This window comes from Pan paniscus, chromosome 10 (assembly GCF_029289425.2).
Source record: "Pan paniscus chromosome 10, NHGRI_mPanPan1-v2.0_pri, whole genome shotgun sequence".
In the NCBI taxonomy this organism is placed as follows: domain Eukaryota; kingdom Metazoa; phylum Chordata; class Mammalia; order Primates; family Hominidae; genus Pan; species Pan paniscus.
In genome coordinates this window covers 54,758,132-54,780,152 of record NC_073259.2, presented here as the reverse complement: position 1 = coordinate 54,780,152, position 22,021 = coordinate 54,758,132, and the positions used below count along the sequence as shown (strand labels likewise).

The window sequence follows — 22,021 nt, the reverse complement described above, 5'->3', positions numbered from 1 at the left end:
TGAGGCTTTGCTTATGCTAATGAAGGGAAACCTACAGCATATAATCCTCAAAAGCAAAAGGTCTCAGGTGATGACATCCAACAACATATGGCCACAGCATGCTTTTTGGTTTTTCAGACATTTATACAATTTTTTATTTCAAAATCTTACATGGCTGACCAGCTTCAACTTAACTAGGATCAGAAAAGGAAATTAGAAAAAGGAATGACTAAATGAACTGAATTTGGCTCAAATATATTCTCAGAGAATTCATGTGGTTTTAGGGAGATAAAAATTGAAAGTTTAAGAAATTAGAATTAATAACTCACAGCATCTATTTGGGGACACACTCTGGTTTGACACACATGAATGGTAAAAATGGCATGTGAACGAGAGCTCTGAACATTCATCTGGGTACTGGCAGTTGTCCGGGATAAAGCACCCAACTTCAAACACTGCATCATCTGAAAAAGGGGAAGAAACAAAGGACTTTACTTGAACAATAAACAAGATACTATACAATCCAAAGTCTGAGGTAATGGCTAAAACCCACCATGTTAAGGGATATAAAAGATGTGGAATTTCACATTATTAGTTTAGTTACAGGCACTTTTTGAGATGGACTTCTCAGTATAATAGTGTATTATTTTTTAAATAGAAGAAAACACTGAGATTCCATTGTTTGCCATTTGCTGACATTTGCAGCTTCCATTCCAAAACTGTTATAGTAGAACACTTTGGTACAAACTGAGCAATAACTTGAATTATTCAGACTCTTCTCTATATTCCGTTAAAATTATTTTTTGTGATTTTTCTCAACAATCTCCCTCTAGGAGCCATGATACAGTTCTACATAGGTTAAAGCAAAAAGTACAAAAGGATTGTGGTCTCATTCTTCACCATCAATTGTCTAACCTTCCTTCTCTAGCTGTGAATGAAAACTGTTCATAAATTGCCTTAGATTCTTTTGATGCTATGACAAATATGCTGACTTTATAATAATCCTGATATTTTTATACTAATATTCTGATTTTTAAAATGTGAGGAAAGAACACAAGATCTTAATTCCATGTCATGCTTCAGGATATAAATTTCATATCTTGATCTTAAGCAGATTATCAGCAAAGCTCACTATTTAAATAAAGCCAACTATGCTCTGTTTTAACTACAATATAAATATTACCTCTGATTCTGTATTCACAGTACGTGTTGTAACGCCCACAGTATAAATTCCTCCAGTTGAATCTTCATGAATTCTTATATTTGATTTTTTACTTTTTGCATCAATATCACGAGTGGTATCAAATAAGTCAAGGACCTCTTCATTATAGAGCTATCAAAAAATATTAGAAATCTAATTTTAGCAGAAAGTGTCTGGGTAGTTGTCATAACAACACATTACATAATGATTCCTTCATACAGATTTTTAAAGTATTTCAAAATGACATATTTTTTCAAAATAACACATTAAAATGAATGAGGCTATTATTATAACAATTATAAGTAAATGCCAGATTTATTTACAAAAGTAAAAACAGTAAGTGACTTAATCATGACTAATGGGTTGAGGATTAGCTAAAATGATCTACTAATCCTTTGCAAGAGATAATCAAATATTTACAAATACAAGCAAACCCTAGAAACATGTGCCAAATGTGGACAAATCTTAAGCTTCAGAATATTTAAAGAATTTTTACTACTTGAGCTAAAAACATATTTCCTGTTGCCCTGAAACCTTTCTTAACGTGTTGAAAAATTAACACTTAGCATGTTTGCAAGGTCAGTAACAATATTAGTGTTCCTGTATCAATAGTGGCTGAAAAAACCCAGATACCTCCTTAGAAGAGAATACACACACCTATTTTTCTATCAATATGTTTTAAAGTTACAATGCCTGACAACATTTTGGAGGGTGAAAGGGAAGATGGAATAACACTGTTTCTTTTCTTTTTCTACCATCATTTACTTTCCTTAGGAATACATAGTTATATTCTCTTTGGTTTTTACTAAATAAGGATATCCATTAAAACCAGCAGTAAAAAAAAAAAACTGATACTAATTTTTCTATGTTGTGTTACATAAGGCTGAGGAAAATGTTTCATCAATGATGAAAATGATTAGCTCATGGATCAGGTAATTTAGACTAAATTCTCTTTGCACCAAGAACCTAGAATTATGCCACTGTCCACCAAAGTGCAATATTGCTCAAATCCTAGATGTCCTCTTAGTGTTACTTTCCTTCTACTATGCTAGACAGCCTAAATTAATCCAAATCCACCACAACCTTTGGACATTATATCAAAACATCTGTCTACCTATGCAAGGATAACAATTTCTTCAGCCAGATAAGTGCTACAACCTCGGACCTATTATTTCTCACATACTTCCCCTACTTTTGGCCTTAGTCATTAAGTTCCCACCACTTTGTAAGCCTGTCTAAATTACAACAGTAATTAACCTTTATCTATTGATAAAAATAAGTTCCTGGCTGGGCTCATACCTGTAACCCCAGCACTTTGGGAGGCAGAGGCAAGTGAATAGCTTGAGGCCAGGAGTTCGAGACCAGCCTGGGCAACATGGTGAAACCCCATCTCTACTAAAATTACAAAAAATTAGCCAGGTGTGGTGGTGCATGCCTGTAGTCCCAGGTATTCAGGAGGCTGAGGCACAAGAATCACTTGAACCCAGGAGGCAGGGGCTGCAGTGAGCCGAAATGGTGCCATTACACTCCAACCTGGGTGACAGAATGAGACTCTTATCTCCAAAAAAAGGGGGGGGGGTTCTTAAATAAACAATATTAATTGTTCTTTTATTCTATGGACATTGGTCAAGTGTTTATAATCTTAAACTCAAACATCACTTCCTACAAGTAAGGAAAAGTTATTTCTACTATCTAATGTTAATTTACTCAAACAACATTTATTAAGTACTATGTTCAAAGCACTATACTTGAAGCCAACAGTATAAAATCATAAACATGGTCTATAAGAACAAAATTTAAAAGAAATTAATGCCAAAATTGGATTATTACCTCTAAGAATTGGGCATTCACTTTAAAATCTGGAGCAGGAAGCCCATTTTTAATTGCTATGTGTTTTTTTTCTTCAATACTCTTAAAAAGGTGTTTAACAGCGCGAGAAATAATACCCAGTTCTTCCTCAACAATGTTAACATCAAATCCTGTTCCCATTGTGTATGTTTTACCAGCTCCAGTCTAAACAAAAGAACAGAGAAAGATTAGTGTTCAACCTTAACATAACCTTAAGAAACAAAAATGAAAGCGCAACTGAATTAACATTTCTGAAAAGTTTCAACTCCTATGAAAATAATATGGCACTTACTTGTCCATAAGCAAAAACTGTAGCATTGTATCCTTCAAAGCAACCTTCAATTAGTTTTTCTATACATTGAATGTAGATCTGCTCTTGCTGGGAGTCAATGTCAAATACATAGTCAAAAGTAAAAGCCTTATCTTTCCCTAGGAAGACCTGAGGCTCTCCTGGTGTGACAGATGTACAAATATGGCATCCTTCAATCTTCTCTTTGGCAAGCTGTGGTCTTATTCTGTGAGAAATAATCAGAAAAGAAAAAAATAAAATAAATGGCAAAAAAAAACCTCTCAAAAAATAGGACTTAAAAACTCTTGGCCAAATCTTTTTTAAAACTCTCATGTAATTACCTAATGCTTATTCAGTTGAAAAGTTTAAAGAAGTTGAATTATAATGAATCAATTTCAGTACATGAGATGACTTTCTTAATCCCAATGAGTTACTTAACAATCCCCCAAAATCATGAACAAAGTAAAATCCATCTTAAAATTAGACACTTACCCAAGTGGATACTTTTCCTCTACTCTGTAAGAGGTAGACACTCAGTCCAATAAATTCTGCTACCAAAATGCTATTTGCTATTATTATTGTTTTAGATTTTTTTCTCTTTATTTCCAGTGATGATAGTATGGAAAAATAAAAAAGCAAGGACATTTATTTATCTTAATGTCTTGACGCCCTTGACTCGTCTTTTTTGCTAACTCTTCACCAGTGGTTTCTGAACCTATTTGACCATTATGTTCTATCAGTGTAACATGTTAAGCATACTCCCACAATATATATGTGTATATATATATTCATTTATAAATAATATTCATGTTCTACTATATTGATTTGTCATATATTGAGATACTGTCATCTCTCAGTATCCATGAAAGATTGGTTTCACAACTCCCCATGGATACCAAAATCCACAGATGTTCAAGTCCCTGACATAAAATTATGTAGTATTTGCATATAACTTACACACTTATTCTCCTGTATACTTTAAATCATCTCCAGATCACTTATAATACCTAATACAATGTTAATGCTATGTAAATAGTTGTTATACTGCATTATTTAGAGAATAATAAGAAAAGAAAGTCTGTACATATCCAGTACAGATGTAACAATCCATTATTTTTCTGAATATTTTCAATCCACAGTCAGTTGAATCTATGGTTGTGGAACCCCTGAATATGGAGAGTTGACTGTGTATAGAAAAGCAGAATTTTAAAAAGAAATAAATTAAAAATGAATATAAGTGAAAGTTCTAATATCTTCTCTCCAAAACTTAGTGAATTATTATGAGTTGGCTTTCCTCCACTGGAAGACCACTGCACTACACCCACCCCACATCCTCACACATCCACTTGAATCCAACACCATCCTATCTGTCTTCTCTCTCAAATTTCAAAACCTGTTTTCAAAGAAGAAAAGTAAATATGAAGATATGTTCATAACAGAACAAACCAAAATCTAGTCCTATTCTATAGGCTCTATAAACAGGACAGGCTATTCTGGAATATACACCACTCACTTACTGTACCAAAGTTTTTAAAGAGATTCCCTACTTGCCATGGAGAAAGAGAAGCAGTTTAAGGAAGAAAGGCAAGACAACCACAGATGAAAAATATAAAATGAGGCCAGGCACAGTGACACGCCTGTAATCCCAGGACTTAGGGAGGCCGATAGCTTGAGGTCAGGAGTTTCAGACCAGCCTGGCCAACATGGTGAAACCTGGTCTCTGCTAAAAATAGAAAAATTAGCCCAACATGGTGGTGCAGCCTGTAATCCCAGCTACTCAAGAGGCAGAGGCAGGAGAACTGCTTGAACCCAGGAGGTGAAGGTTGCAGTGAGCCAAGACAGCACCACTGCACTCCAGCCTGGGCGACAGAGTAAGTGAGAATCCGTCTCAAAAAAAAAAAAGAAAAGAGAAAAATATAAAATGATCAAGACAGGTCAAGGAGCAGATTTTAAAGGAATCTGGTCTCATAGCCTTATTTTCTGAAATTAAAAAAAAAAAAACTCAGGTCAATAGAGGTAAAATAGAGGTAAAAACAAGTTCATCTATTTATTAGAGATAAAGCCAAGCCCAAGTCCAGATCCCCTAAGTCTAACTCTTTCCAGTTCATTAAAATAAAAGGTTAACAGGAAGAACAGGAATGACAATAGAGAAAGGATTGAGTTTCTGCAAACCTGGTTTTCTAAAACAGAATTTTGTATGCCTCAAAAATATCTCATGTAAATAATATGTCAAGTAAAGAATATGCAACTATTTTTTCTCCTCTATGATATTGGTATTTTTCTTTAATAAAGTCTTCAGCTTTGTTTGTTTGCTGTAATGGAATGTACTAATCAATGTGGAGCTGTCCAGGTAATGAGGCAAGAGCAATGGAATGGCCAGTAGCAGACCTGAGTTTTACTACTTGTCACTCCATAGGTATCATGTGGTCTTCTCTCAGAGCACCAGCTTCCTCAACTGTGGCGGAAAACTATAATTTCCAAGATTGCTTTTAGATCTAATACTACTTAACTGTAGATACTGTATTATAGAAAAGGGAAAGATGGAAATCATATTGTGTACTGTAATACATATTAAATGATATTATAACAAACAAAGAATTTCTTGTAATTTCTTGTAGCTATGCACATAGACTATAAAAACAGCCCGTGGTAGTAGCAGCTTTGGCTTTCTGGTTCCACATAACCTAGATGAGTGGTGTTTCTCTAAATTAATAATTTTTTGTTTCCAAACTCCTCTTCTCCTACCACATTACTTTTTACCACAGCAAAAACCCCAATCCTCTTTAGGAAAAACCACCATCTTGATTGTTGCCACGCCAGAAATAGGGAGAGTCAGAAACAACCTCAATTCCATGTTAATTCCTCCCTCTTCCCTATTCCACCTATCTAATCTAAGAGCTATTCTCTCTGAAATACTTCAGCCCACCAAGTTATTTCCTCCCCCATCAACACCACCCTAATGAAGGCCATCATTATCTCTTACTTAGAATATTGCAAAAGTCTTCTAACCAGTCTTCCTGTGTCAACTCTTGCCCTCACCAACCTGTTCCACACACTGTAATATGAGTAATTTGTAAAACAGGAAGTTGGTCAGCTCACTACCCTGCATAAAACCCTTCAGTGCATCTCTAAATCCCTCTGCTTTGCCATGCTACATCTTTGCATTAAAGGATTTTCACTAGTAGCCGTGGTGATGGTTTATTTTAGGCAGTTTCACTACCAGCTATGCTCTCTCTTGTTTCTATGCCTCCAACTTACATTATTCCCTTTTCCTAGACACTCTTCTCCACCCTTTCAATTCCCAACTCCTTTACCCGCCTGAATATTTTTCTTTCAATATCACTTGTTTTGGGAGCTCACACAAACTCTGCATTTCAACATAAAGTCCTGTCTGCGCTCAGGCTGTTCTCTCTCCTGAAAGCTACCTCATTAACTCCAAGTCTCTGCTTTTTCTACCAGCTTTATGGCTGCTATACTACTCCGTGAAACCTAACAAATCCCATGTAATAAAAAAGATAAAAATAATAAACGCAACACTCTAATGAAAACGAGTACTGGGCTACTACTTAATATCAGTGTGCCATTAATTTTAGGTAAATGATTATAACCATAGGTTAATTTATTTGGCTATTAAGATACTTTAAATTTCATTTCAACATAACAAAGAAAAACTAGGTGCCATTTGAATTGCAGATACGATAGCCAATTTTAGAATGCTAATGTCACTCAGAATGTCTTTAACTTATTCTCTTAACCTCTACTCATCTGGTTATTATTCTTGCTAATGGCAAGGAGGATTCTGTTTGAAACATGGATGATGCCCAATTTCATCCATTTGCATGGGTGAAGAAGACAGAGTGGTTTTAAAAGCCAGCAAGATGGGTGAAAACTTTTCCACTGGATCCAAGCAATGGCAATTTTCCAGCAGGTCTGAGTAAGTCACACCTAGGAGGGGATGGTGTCCCACACATGCAGATTAATTGGAAGCTGACTATACTTCAAAGACTAGGGATAGGTTCACCTTTTTAATTCCTCTTGAAAAATTAGTATTTTAAAATCTCCAAATCCCTAAATTAATACTCAAGTCAATAATTCTCACAGGAACACCCAACCCAAGCCAGTTCACCTCCTTTATAATTGATGAGTTTGAAACCTAGCTACAAACCTCAATTTCAAAACTATTACTTGAGGTTCTATATAGATGAAATATACCTATCCTTCTGTAAAAGAGAAAATTAGAAATATAACATTTACAACTTTGGATATTTTGAAATATCTTCTTTCTCAGTATTTTTATGTAAAAAATAAGATCATTAAACACATGCATCTAATCCCAACACTAAGAAATCATCAGTCTTAACGTTTGGATTAACTAATCTTAATCAAACTGACTAACACTAAGAAATAACAAAGCCAAGTAGATTTTTAAAAATGTATTATTCTACAACTAGATGTATTTAAAACTGCTTCTTAAAGACAAACAATTATGGACAAAAATTGAATTATTATTTCTCCATTAGCAAATGATTCTTTGAAGACAGAGAATATATCTTATTCATTCCTAAAGCAAAGTAATCCAGAAGTGTTTACTGACTTACCCCTATAAACTACACTAGGTAAAAAAAAAAGAGTATTTTAATGCAAGATATATGATAATTACAATAATATAACATCACTTTACTCTGTCACTGGAAACTCGTTCTTGAACAAGCATTTAACCATGCTACATGTCTGTTTTCTAATCTATGAGGAGCCTGGCTTTACTAATTCCAACTTTAAATTCTATTTTAATTAATCCTTCAAGAAAAACAAACCAAAGTTTCCCTATGCTGGCTTTTAAAAGGTTGAATAAACTACTTTTTTTCCCCTGCCATGCACTATGCACCAGTACTTCTTATTGTTTGTTCCTTATTTCTTCATTATTCCTATCGTATAACAAATGATGCTGTGGACACAGGGCAAGGGACTACTTCATTTATGAAAACATTATCATGGGCTCATTGCTGTGGAAGGAACTAGTGAAGATTAGGGGAGATTCTGAGATTAAATTCAGGAAATGTCTTAAAAGTGGGCCCTGCCTTCTGTTCTTTGCCTTTGTAATAACCGAAACTGGTTTTAGTGATTGAATATATTTAAATGAGCCAAGAAGACATGTTTTGAGATGTCCTAAATAAAACAAAAGTTTTAAAATAAAGTATTTTGGGGGAAAGGCTTATAGTTGCTACCTTTTCAACTAGAGTTTTAGTCATGAAACTTAGCAAAACTGAGTTTATACATTAATTCTGTCACATACTGCTATTAAGAGGCAATTCACCACAACCTTAAGAGTTCCTGCACATTCTTGCTGGGTATGCCAAGAATGCAAGACCCAGACTGCTCTTTTCATGGATCATTTCTCAGGGTTGTGTTGGGAACAAGCAAACTTTAAGGATAAGGTAATGTTTTCATGACAGACCTGGCTTGCTTCTGCTTAGTATAAAAGTGGTTAATCCATAAGCTCAATGTTTCTCAATGCCCACCTGCTTGCACAGCACCCATATAATAGGGGTATCAGCACTGCCCCCGATGGATTGAAAGGGAACAGAGCACCAGGTCAAATCAACATGAAGCTCACATTACTTGTTGTACCATAAGTAATAAAAGTCCTTAGTCTCCAATCGGGAGTTTTGTGTCTTCTGTCACTATTTATGATACAGTAATGGGTTAGCTTGTTAGCTTGTAAATAGAGTGAAAACTCAGTCCCTTCACAGGCCTTAATACATACTAGTGACCTTTGGCAAGTCACTCTCTCAGCCTTGATTTCCTTATCTATAAAATATCTATTAAATATTATAATATTATTGCCATATCCACATGATAGCATCTTGCACAAATGAGATACTATGAGACAATGAGAGCCTACGTAGCTATAAAGTGTTGTTACAACACCACCTGAAAATTCTCTAAGTCATTTCCCTCATGAGGCACCCTAACATCTCAGCTTGGGCCTTCCCATGTGTTAAAGAATGCATGATTTACTCTTTGGCTCCCCAAACTGTTGCTGTATTTTTTAAATTACCCTTTGGATACCTTGAGTCCCAAAGAAAATTAAATATAGAACCCCTACATCATCAATAGAAGTGTAATACAACAATTAACATTCCTGCATACATGTATGCATATACTTACAGATATACACACATACATTGTTATGCAAAGATAATAAAGCTGGATATCTTTACACCTCCATTCATAAAAAGTCATAATCCCAAAATTAGCCTTTTCATAGTAATAAGTAATCAAGTCCCAATCATCCTTCTACTTTTATCAGTATAGGGTACAATAGGAGCCAAAATAAGAATTCTTATAATTTAATATTATTATCATTTTTTATAGACATGTAACCAGTAAGGAAATTTCATTCAGAAAGGAATAGAACTAAGGTCCTGAGTAACAAGTCTGTTTAAAGCTGGGGATTAAATTGTTATGGTACAATTTGTCCTTATACTGAACTAAACTGAATTAAATGCTAGTGACTACAATGTTGACAAATGAGCTACTGAAGGAATGCTGACCTAAGAAAAATAAATAAGTCTATGCTATTATAGTTTACAACTTCCTATAACTTACGTGTGCAAGAACCCATACTTTTTTTTCAAAATTATAAGACTAGCACCAACATCACTCAATCCAATGATGCAAACGATCAAACTTAAATTTTTAAATGCATGTGGTTTTTGTGGTATTTTCAGACTCTCTCTTACACTCCTACCCCTTCTATTCCTCTGTTCCCCATTTTATTAAAAACATCACAAGGGATAAGCCTTTCTTTTGCTCATTTATTGGTCAAGTTATTTCTCCCTACAGATAGAAGAGGAATAACATACAACATGTCTTCCTTTTTGCCACTAGCCATTGCTGATTTGTTTTCCTGTTAGAAAGTAGTATTGTCCTTAATCAATGGTTTCATACATGTGACAAATTTTTCCATTACCTAAATGTCTTTGTAAACTGTCTCTCCTCTTTTGCTTGAGTTATTCTGCTCTCATCCCCACAAGATTGTGGTAGTTCTCCAATTTATTCAATAATCTGACCTGATTCCCACTTGGTGTAGTTCTTTTACTTACACCTATCTGTAACTAGCTCACTTGGCACTTGGTAACACCTTTCTTCTTCCTAGAGAACACCAATAAATCTATCCTCTGTACAGGTCTTTTGCCTTTCTTTATCTCATTTGTTGGTGTTTTGGATGATCATTATGTTGGATGCTACTTACTGGTGTTCAATTTCATTTCTTGATGTTAATTATTTCTTACTAAATTCCTTCCTTCCATTTCCCCAAAATTAGGACAGCTATCATTTTGTCATCACAACTGAGCCACTGGGGTTTCTGGTCCCTTTTTAAATCCTCCTCTAGTTCATTCCAGTTAGTAGATACCACATTAAGGAAGCATCTGCCCTACTTTAACTCTCCACATTCTGATCTAGAAAAGAGTTTCTGACACACCATAAGAACTTGTTAGGCCATTTGTGGACTTGCTGAATTGTCTCCTAAGAGATCGGGCACTGCATAAATAATAAGTAACTCAAGCCCATAAAAAGAAATTCCTCTCCCTAAAATGGATCTTTAATTACAATGATGGGTGATGAGAAGAAAGGTATTTCTTCAAGACATTCAAGAAAGAAACACACCTCAGTAACTCCATTAGAGAGATTATTAATTGAGTGAAAAGCCTAAAGACAATAAAGCACAGTAATGTGTTCCAGGGACTAGGGAGTACATACTTTTATGAATGACAAAGATGAAGAAAAGAACCTGTTTTTAATCCATTAATGATGAACAGCTGTTAAAAGCAATCCAGAAATCTTATCCTAATCTATATAATTAGCTCTGTATTCTACTCTCTCATCTCTATGTGGTCCACTGGACTCATAAACTTTATGAAGTTTATTCTTAATAAACAGATATTCATAAACATATATATTTTCAATTAAAATCCCTAATATACAGCATACATAGCTAATGCTTCTGGCTGCAATTCTAGACTACACTACTCAGTCTCTGGTTTACAACACCCCTTGGAAAAATAAAAATTTATTTCCCTCAAGTACAGTTCTGTAGTGGCTAACCAGAAAAAGAAAGCAGGAAAAATAGCTATTGGGCCATCTTCCTCTGACTTCCACTCTAGCGTCTCCTACTTTTTATCCCACGGTTCATCTAAGGACACAGAACACTGATAAAAGTTCTCTCAATTGAGGAAACCAGTATCATTCACAGGGGGGTAACATTGTGCCACTCTGTTGAATAGCAGATGTCCAAAGAACTACATTGAAATAATGCACATGGGCTGACAAAATAAAGAAAAAAAATAGTCAAATTCTGGATTTTTATAAAAGTCCAATCCTATGCATCACTGTAATTAATTCTTCTGGAAACTCCAGAGCTTTTTTAGCCTTTCTCCCGGAAATAGAAAGCCTCTACTCCCAAAAAACTGAGGGAGTGAGGGGAGGGAGTACTTCAAATGACAACAGGAACCATCTGCCTATTTTCCAAAGTGCTCATAAAATTTCTGTTGATGCTGGTGGCTGTATGTGGTGGCCTATTGATAACCCAAGGCCCACAGAAAATTTCATTTGGTCAACAGTGGAGCACCTACTAAATGTCAGACAGTGTGTAAGGCAAAAAATGTTTTAAATAAAAACAAAAACTTGAGGAGTGTAACCATGGTCAGAGGTAGGGGAACGATAAGTAAATTAAACATATGGTCAATGAAATATTGTATAAAAAGGATAAACGGAATAAAGATTAGCCAGAGGGTAATGGGGGAGGAACAGGAAAAACTGCATACAGGAAACTATATTTGACCTGGGTTTTGGAGGGTGATTAAAATTTTCGAGACTGAGAAGGGAGAAAAAGTCAGTTCGGGGAAAATAAGTCAAAACTTCTTGAGGTCCATTTGTTCCCTGGTTATGACACAGTCCTTAGGGGCAGAAGCACTAGCATAAAAGTTGTTAGAATTGGCCGGGTGTGGTGACTCATGCCTGTAATCCCAGCACTTTGGGAGGCTGAGGCAGGCGGATCACAAGGCCATGAGTTCGAGACCAGCCTGGCCAATATGGTGAAACCCCATCTCTACTAAAAATACAAAAATTAGCCGGGCATAGTGGTGGGCGCCTGTAGTCCCAGCTACTCAGGACAATCGCTTGAGAATTGCTTGAACCTAGGAGGCAGAGGTTGCAGTGAGCCAAGATCGTGCCACTGCACTCCAGCCTGAGCAACAAAGCAAGACTCTGTCTCAAAAAAAAAAAAAAACCTGTTAGAATTTAGGGAAGTTTTGTAAATGTTATGACACCACCTAATTAGGCATACCAGCTAACACATTATCCTCTAAAATGAACACTCACTCTGGTCTCTGCATGATGAAAGATGCTACCAAAAGGCTCACAAAAGGCATACTAGAGATCTCTGCCAAATATTTCTTAGTTTCTTCCTTCTGATTAACTTCCATCTTCAACTTACCCTGTATCCTGGGAGACTGATGTTCATGGGCGTCAAAAATGGGCTCCCTTGCCCTCAGGCTTCCAATAAAGCTCAGCAATGGGAGGTATCAGTAGGACATTAAGGGGAGGAGAGGAATGAGGTCAGAATGTTTACTGTCCTGATTCCTTCCCTGCCAGGTCCCATTGGTGGGCTCTGTCCCTCTCCCAAAGGCCACAGCTCCTATTAGGCAGCCACTTCTTATACCATAGCCAGTGGTACAGTAGTCTACCTTCTGTTACTAACACCAGAGCACTGCCTCATCTCTTGTCGCCTCCCTTGAGGCTGCCTGTTCTCCCCCAAACATTCCTAAATTATGTTGTTTAGATATATCATCTGTTTCCTATTGAGATCCTGATCAAATCAGGGTTAATCTCAGGAAATGGTAACAACACTTTTTGTTTTTTGTTTTTTTTTTAAGAGACGGAGTCTCCCTCTGTTGCTCAGGCTGGAGTGCAGTGGTGCTATCTCCGCCCACTGCAACCTCCCACCTCCCAGGTTCAGGCAATTCTCCTGCCTCAGCCTCCTGAGTAGCTGGGATTACAGGAGCACGCTGCCATGCCCGGCTAATTTTTTGTATTTTAGTAGAGACAGGGTTTCACCGTGTTGCCCAGGCTGGTCTTGAACTCCTGTGCTCAGGCAATCCGCCTGCCTCAGCCTCCCAAAATACTCGGGTTACAGGCGTGAGCCACTGCTCCCGGCCTAACAACGCTTTTTTAAAGCACTACCACTGTGTGATCATTCCTTTCACTCCCATTCCTGAAGTCAATATTGACCTAGAATATAGGTCCCTACAATTCTCCAGCCTTTCACAAACAAGTCATTGACCCAGTCTCTTTCCTGGATACAGCGGGAGTTTTCAATAGATTTTGGTTGTTAAATATGTAACAAATGATAATACAAAGTTTATAAAGTATCATCTTTGTTGGTCAATCGAATGACTTTGATAAATTCTTATAATAAAAAAGGTTTAATTAACACTTCAGTTTCATTTTTAAAACTGAAAGGAAACTGAGTGTGGTGGCTTGAGCCTGTAGTCCCAGCTACTCAGGAGGCTGAAGAGGAGAGGACCGCTTGATCCCAGAAGTCTGAAGCTAGCTTGGGCAACATACTGAGATTCCATCTTTTATAAAAAAGAAAAGAAAGAAGAAGGAAGGAAGGAAGGAAGGAAGGTAGGTAGGTTGAAGGAAGGGCAGGAGAAAATTCAAGAAAGGAGGAGTAAAAGGGAAAATGTAATCTCAGAATAAAAGTAATAACTGGATGATATTTCAACTCTCATTCTCAGATTAGTTTCTAGCACCTTCTATTTTTTTCTTATTACATTCCTATACCAACTATATACAGAATTTTCAAAACTCTCCTTCAAAGTTCTCTCTAAATGTACATATGTTCTTTGGGGAAAGGGAAGGGTCTCATTATACTCTTCATAATAGTATATGCTTTATTAAAACTATTTCATGGCCGGGCGTGGTGGCTCATGCCTGTAATCCCAGCACTTTGGGAGGCTGAGGAGGGTGGATCACGAGGTCAGGAGATCGCAACCATCCTGGCTAACACAGTGAAACCCCGTCTCTACTTAAAAAATACAAAAAAATTAGCTGGGCGTGGTGGCGGGCGCCTGTAGTCTCAGCTACTCGGGAGGCTGAGGCAGGAGAATGGTGTGAACCCAGGAGGCAGAGCTTGCAGTGAGCAAGATCGAGCCACTGCACTCCAGCCTGGGCAACTGAGCGAGACTCTGTCTCAAAAAAAAAAAAAAAAAAAAAAAAACTATTTCATTATGGGGAAAGCTAGCATTCTGACTCTATAATGATAGTAATACATCCTTGATCCCAAATGTATATTATTTTTGTTTACAATCACTCTGGGAAGGAAAAAAGACTTGTCATTTCATCTTGCTTCCTAGAAATCAAAATAACATTTTAAAAATATGGATGATATTGTGCAGATTAAGAATCTGGTCCTAAAGTAACAAACATGTTATTGATACCAATTTTTACCATCAAGGAAAAAAAACTCCTACCACAAACATTAAAATAAGCCATAATTCTGTCATCTCCCAATAACCACAAGTGACAGCTCAAAGCCAAGACATTAGACTATAAGGAACACTTTATTTTTGTAAGGAAAATGTGGTAGGCAGAATTTGAAGATGATCCCCAATGATCCACACTCACAATTCCTGCCCCATAAGTGTGGTGGAACCTGTAATTATGAGGAGATACCACTTCCAATTTAGTTACTAACCGGTTAGAGTTAATCAAAGGGAAATCATCCTGGGTGGGCCTGATCTAATTAGGCAAGTGAGTCTTTTAAAGAAGGTGAAGCATGAGACATATTTCTGCTGGACTGCAAGAAGAAAGCAAACAGTTATGTTGTGAACTACTTACAGAGAAGACTATGTTTAAGAGCTGAGTAAAATCCCCAGACAATAGCAAGCAAGAAAATGGGGAACTCAGTCATATAAGCACAAGAAACAGAATTCCACCCCGCACAGCAAACATCTTTTAAAATTATGTATTTGGAGATTGTTTCAATTAATAGATGTCTGGCCTTGTCAACCAACTTTGTAAAAAATTACCTTTCTTTGATTTTCAGTTTCTCTGCCAAAAGTTACCTCAAGTTGTGGGGTCAGGAGGTGGGAGACAGAGAATCAATCTGTCTTTCATCATTCACTTAAAACACAGAAGATTCAGCTCTTATATATTTGTACGATTTTATATTAAGAAAAGATAATTTGGTGTTCAAAAAAGATGACTGAAAACCATTGCCATAGAAAAAATTCCTGCACATGATAAGATGAAATAAGATGATCCTAAGGTTCTCTTAAGCATCAGCTCTAAAATTATGAAAATTTTATATTGTGATGATTCTAAGAACAATTACAGGTAATCTGGTTGCCAATAAAATAAAAACATGAGTCATGTTTGAAAGGGCAATGTTGCATATGTGTCTTAATTTCTCCAGTCAACATGAATTTAATTTAGAAAAAAATAATCTACTCCAATGGGGCATTTTCAATAGTTTCAGCAGACTTAGATTTTTAAAATTATTTTTATAGTGTATTTGAATTTTCTATATGAAACAACTCTGATATCTTACTGTCATGCTTACTAAGGCAAACTGAAGAGTCTCCATAAGACTCAGGATACAAATAGATTTTTTGTACTTAAAATCCAAATGAACAATTAACAAACCCCCCTCCCAAATAAACAATTAACAAGCCATATTTTCCTAAATGCACACAAAACAGCATGTGGAGTGAACTTACCTGTCAATGAAATTACCTTTCTAATAAACTTGCATACATTTGCTTCAACATTTTTTTTACAGATTGTTTGCCTTTTAGAAAGCTAGCCGAATGTCATCCATGGAGCGTTACATTACTGCATGAAGTATCAGAAATGGAGAATACAAACAGCATTTCTCATACAATTCTGACCAGTTTAATTTGGTCTATTACTTTTAGGACAAAATCAGAGGGAAGTGAAAAGATCCTTAGCAAGTGGGCAAGAGCAGGTATCTAGGAAAGCTGGCTTGCTCTTCTAGACATTTTAATGCATGAATGTACTAGAGAAACATTAGAGGACAAAGTATCTTTGACAAATGTGCAAAATGCACTTAATCCTCTTCTTGAATTGAAGGTCAAAGGAAATAGATAAATGTGATCCATTAGCGTGAATACTAATAGAGTTAGGAACTACATTTATACATTCTGAAAGAACAATTTGAGTATTAGGAATTGAATAAAAATGTCATTAGAGATTTTTGAACCATAATGAGTTGTCTAAGCCACTAGCTTTCCCCTTCCGGCAAAGGCCTAATGTCTGTAAGTAGATTATAAAGGTTCCTGCTATATCAACAAATGATATCCTAAATGACAGATATTTGAGACTAACTATAAAAATTGTTTCCAGAAAATAGGAAGAAATCCTCCTAGAGTCAATTCAATTTAACAAATAATTTATCGTACCCCTATAGGTAAGTTAACCAGGCTAGCCACTGCAGGAGAAATAAAGAATAAACCTTAAGCTCCTGACAACTGGGAATTTATAATCTAATAATAAAAAAATGAGGCAAATACAAAAATAGCTGTATGAGCCAGCCTTGGTGGGTCACACCTATAGTCCCAGCTACTGCAGAGGCTGAAGCGAGAGGATCGCTTGAGCTCAGGAGTTCAAGGCTGCAGTGAGCTAGAATGGTGCCACTGCACTCCAGCCTGGGTGACAGAATGAGACATCTCAAAAAAATAAAAAATAAATAACTGTAATTAAAAATGTATATTATTAAAACACCATGAAGAGGCTTAGAGCAGTACTTTTTAAACTTTAATGTGTACATGAATTACTGTAAATAGACAGTTTTAAAAACATAGATTTTGATATTAAGGGTCTGAGTGGTCTAGGAGCTGAGATTCTGCATTTCTAATACATTTCAGGTGATGATGCTGATGCTGAATTCTGAGTTTCAAAGCCTTAAGGTAAAATAGATGGAAGACATCAGCCCAAGTAAGAACAGGGAAGAAAAGTATAGTCATGACAAGAAGAGATAACATGGTATTTCAGAGGACTCTTGAATAGGTGGGATTTTTGAGGAAAAGGAAATCAAATGCAAAATAAATCAACCAAAGAAATGTGCTTTGCTTTTTTTTAAACTCATGGAGTTTTTTTACTTAAGGTAAATCTTAATAATGATTATTAAGTCTATTGTTTTAAAAGAGCTGTCTTAACATTATCTGTACAGACAGAATAGAATTTTATTAATATGCCATTCCTAATAACTTAGGTGGTTTCTAGACTTTGCAAAGTCAAATATCTTCACACAACTACAATTTTTAAATCAGTGGTTCACAGCATGGGCTCAGACAAGAAAGCTCGACAGAAGCTGAAACTTGTAGACCCGATTCTGGATTATATCCCTGATTCTGGATCATGTCTCCCACTCCCCCATTCTTGGACAAGGCTGCTCCAAATGTTGGCAGCCACATCCATGAAGAATGGAGGCAGGATATAGAATATAGGAGTATTCCCCCTTAAGCAGCAAAGAACTCTTAATCTCTACATTTTTTCTATTGCTGTGAAACAACTTACTATAAACTTGGAACCTTAGATAATACACATTTTACTATCTCACAGTGTCTGTAAGTCAGAAATCCAGGCATGGCACAGCTAGGGCTTTCACTCAAAGTCTTACCAGGCTAAAATCAATGCAAGAGCTGGGTGGCATTCTCAGTTGGAATTCAGGGTCCTCACCCAAGCTCATTCAAGTTGTTGGAAGAATTCAGTTCCTTGCAGTTCTGGACTGAGGACCTTTTTTCTTGCTGGCAAAAGGCTAGCCCTCAGCTCCTAAATGCCACTCTCATGGCCTAGCCATGTGACCCTCTCATAGTGTGTCAGCTTACTACTTGAAAACTACCAGGAGAATCTCTTTCTCCAGTCTGCTAAAATCTGGTCTCATATAATGTAATCATAGGAGTGATATCCCATCACCTTTGCTGTTTTCTATGAATTAGAAGCAATTCACAGGTACTATTTAACTCGAGCAAAGTAAGTAACCAGGAGGCAGGGATCATTGGGTGTCACCTTGGGGTCTGTCTGCCATAGTCAAGACAGTTCTTTCTCAGGAACTGTGACATTTGATTGGAGACTGGCAGAATGAAGAATCAGTTATGTGAAGGCAGTGGGCTGAGGAAGCAACCACTGAGAAAGAAGAAGGGCAGAGAAAATAGGGAAGGAGGTAGCCCTTAAAATGCCTGCCACCAGTACCAATATCAGATATCTTTTAATTCATCACTGGATGCTAATGGATATGAACAAAATACATCACATAAGTTTTATAAGCCCAACCACCCAAATTTCTCAACCATTTCATCCATACCCAAAGAGGTATGCATCAGTGTGAAAGAAAGACATAGAAAAAATACTGTATATCTTCCTGGAGTGTCAAGTTTATATGTGGTAAAATTAATAAGTAATTTAAATATCTTTATTTTAAAAACAAATATATTTATAGGATATTAGATAAGACTTGAAGACTCAAAGAAATTTCCACTTTGAGAGTACATTACACATTTCTCTCACTGTAGTTAGGGAAGCTGTGCTAGAAAGGCTTGAGACTATGCTATTTTGAGTCTACTCTGTACTTTATACCTCATTAAGTATTAATGAGGGAAAAAACTCACAGGTGAAGACATAAATTTTTAAACACATTGTATCAAATGTAATGCACATAAGCATTTCACTGTAGTCTCTGAAAGGCAAATTGCAGACCAAATTATTACAAAGGCAGTTTAAATACATATATACACATATGTGCAGTCAGATATTGATGCCTAGGTTACTGTACTTTACAATTATCCCACCCAATAATTAATTTTCAGGGTGGTGATAAAGGCTTTCTGTTTATTTGTTCTGGGTTTTGTTTTTGTTCTTGTCCTTTAAGCTCCAATATGTATCCTATGTTTTGTGGCATAAATTGCTAATGGTACTCCAAAATCCATTCTCTCTTTTTTCCTTATTAACAAAATCTTTGCCTGGACACCCTGCACATTCTAAGCTTCCTTGCAGCTAGATGTGGTCATGTGTCCAACTTCCAGTCAATGTCAACAGTAGAGTCCTTAAATGGAAAGGATGGGCCTCCTCTTTTTTTCTTCTTTTTCACTGGCTGGAATGCAAAGCGGTCAGGGTGCACTATTCCGGATCATGTGAATGGGGGTAATACCTGAGGGATGGTGAATCAATAAGATAGAAAGATCCCGGGACACCAACACAATGGTACTTACCAGTTCTGGACTGCTTATAGTCTGGTTGTAATGTGGAAGAAATGTAAACTTCTTTTCTATTAAGCCCTTGTACAGCTGGGTCTTGTTAGAATAGCTCAACTCATGTCCTAACAAAATTTGACAGCCAGAAGTAGTTGCCACCTAACAGAACAATGTATGTGACATTGACTTGGAAGTTGAACGGCAGGTGCTGACAAAACAAACAGTAAGATGAAAAGCTACTGACTCTTTCTAAGCCACACCAAAACACTTAGTATGGATTGGCTACTTCTTGCTGTTCTCAACAAAGTCCTTCAAGAGAAATAACCTCAGCCTAAATAAAGCAGTCTCAGGCAGATGTCTAAGTGAATTCAGCTCTACTGAGGAAAGTCCACACCACATACAGCTTGAAATCTAAGTTGACTTTACCGTGGGGCTTTATAGGGTTTAAAAGCCAGGTTCTTCTATATTCCTTACTAACCCAGTTAAAGCAAGAGGTTCAGAAGACACAGCCTAAACTGACATAATCCTGGGACCCTAACAGTTTCTAGCCAGACAATGGGAGCCTGTCCAGAAATCAAAATGGTAAAGGTATTACTTTCTCACCTAAGCATGGAGGTAACTGTCATTGATTAAGACACTGGAGAATTTGCAGAACACAAAGTCCAACAATTTAAATCCAGAATTTTTAGCTGGGAAAAAAAAAAAACTATCTTTGGCCATGGTTACTTGCATTTGGAGTTAATCTGCACAAATAGGCAGAAAACTCAATGAGTTTTTGAAAGCGTGCAGTAGTTACACACACACACACACACAAGCTTGGACTGTAAAAGCCTATGACTGTCCAACTCAAAGACAACCTCTCAGGCCCCCTTACATGTATCAGCAGGAAGTCAGCTTTGAAAGCTATCCAACCCCAAGAAAACAGTACACTTTCCAATGTCCACTTTAAATTTGGCCATGGAGAACAACAGACAATAGAGAACCTCCCAAAGGACATAACCAGAACCAGGGAGAACAAGTGATTTTCTCCTCCCCAAAGACAGTGGGGCAAGCTTGCCAGGAGGCTAACAAAGATCTTTTTCTACTGCCAGGATAAAAATCATCATGATTCCCACATACAGGATTTGACAGTTGCTAAGGACAAGTAACTGCTAGGTTTCCTATCTTCCCCTTTCCAAATGGAGTGTCTTTATCTTGCTTCTCCTCTGCTGCTATCTTTTGGATGTGTTACCCCACCCCTACTTATACAATGGATACAGTATCCACTGTATATTGGATCCGTATGTGGGCCATTAGTAGATGGCAAACAAATTAGCTTTCAGATTGGATGTTCCAACCACAAGAATCCACATCAGAACTTGGGGAGAGAGCTGACTTCCCATCTCCCAAGTACAATAAATTATGAGATGGATGAAACGTGGTGAGGGAGTAGAGATGCTCCATGGATGGAAAAGACAGTGCACATGGCAGTAACTGCTAGATGTCTCCCCAAATGCATATTCTTTTTCCTCCACAGTAATAGGGGTCTTAGCTAGGTATATGGTACCCTCTTTTGCTATAGGTGGTAACATGTGTGACATGAGTTCTGACTAAAAGGCTGCAAGAAAAGTGATGTGTGCTACTTCCAGGTCAGTTCTTTCAAAGAAAAGAGCATGTCCTCTATTGGAATTTGCATGTTTGTCCCCCACAAACTTCTGGTTGAAGTTTGATCCCCAGTGTTGGAGGTGAGGCTTAATAGGAGGTGTTTGGGTCATGGAGGTGGATCCCTCATGAATAGATTAATACCCTCCATGGCGGGGACCGGAGGCAGTGTGAGTGAGTTCTCTATTTGTTTCTGTAAGAACTGATTGTTAAAAAGAGCTTGGAATCTCCTCCCTTCTTGCTTCCTCTCTCACCATGTAATCTCTGCATAATGCTGCTCCCCTTCACCTTCCATCATAAGTGGAAGCAGTCTGAAGCCCTCACCAGAAGCAATGCTTCTGACAGCGCGCAGAACCATGACCAAATAAATCTCTTTTCTTCATACATTACTCATCTTCAGGTATTTGTTTATAGCAACAAAAATGGACGAAGACATTCTCCCTGTTCCTCTTCCTGCTAGGCTGTACACATGGCAGTCTCCATCCATACACATTATATCAATATCCTAGGGACAGCAAAGCCACAAGATAGAAGGAGCCTTAGTCCCCAGCACTGCAGATTCCTTACTAGCCCTGGACTGCAATAATAATTTCTCTTATTTACACATCTGTTGTTTTGGATCTCAGAGCAGCTAAGTCTATAATCTAACTTACACATGCTTATAAAACTATGACAAGAAACTTTTACATTTGTTGTAAAGATATATCTCTAGAATGGCTTTAAAATCCTATTCCAACTAAACTTCTGGTTAATTTAGATTGTGATTCACTACACAAAAATCAGTGT

The 22,021-nt window shown here is 37.0% G+C and overlaps 1 protein-coding gene across 17 annotated transcripts in view; it reads right to left on the bottom strand.

The window, feature by feature from the left end:
- KIF21A (kinesin family member 21A) overlaps nucleotides 1–22,021 on the bottom strand; it is a 149,883-nt gene that overhangs the window by 73,540 nt on the left and 54,322 nt on the right. For all 17 annotated transcript variants that reach the window (XM_034936028.3, XM_034936029.3, XM_034936030.3 and 14 more), the window contains exons 2-5: nucleotides 3,321–3,543; nucleotides 3,011–3,193; nucleotides 1,163–1,312; nucleotides 309–443 (exon numbers count right to left, since the gene is read on the bottom strand). In XM_034936028.3, the coding sequence (XP_034791919.1) occupies nucleotides 309–443; nucleotides 1,163–1,312; nucleotides 3,011–3,193; nucleotides 3,321–3,543 (691 nt within the window). The remainder of the gene's footprint in view (nucleotides 1–308; nucleotides 444–1,162; nucleotides 1,313–3,010; nucleotides 3,194–3,320; nucleotides 3,544–22,021) is intronic.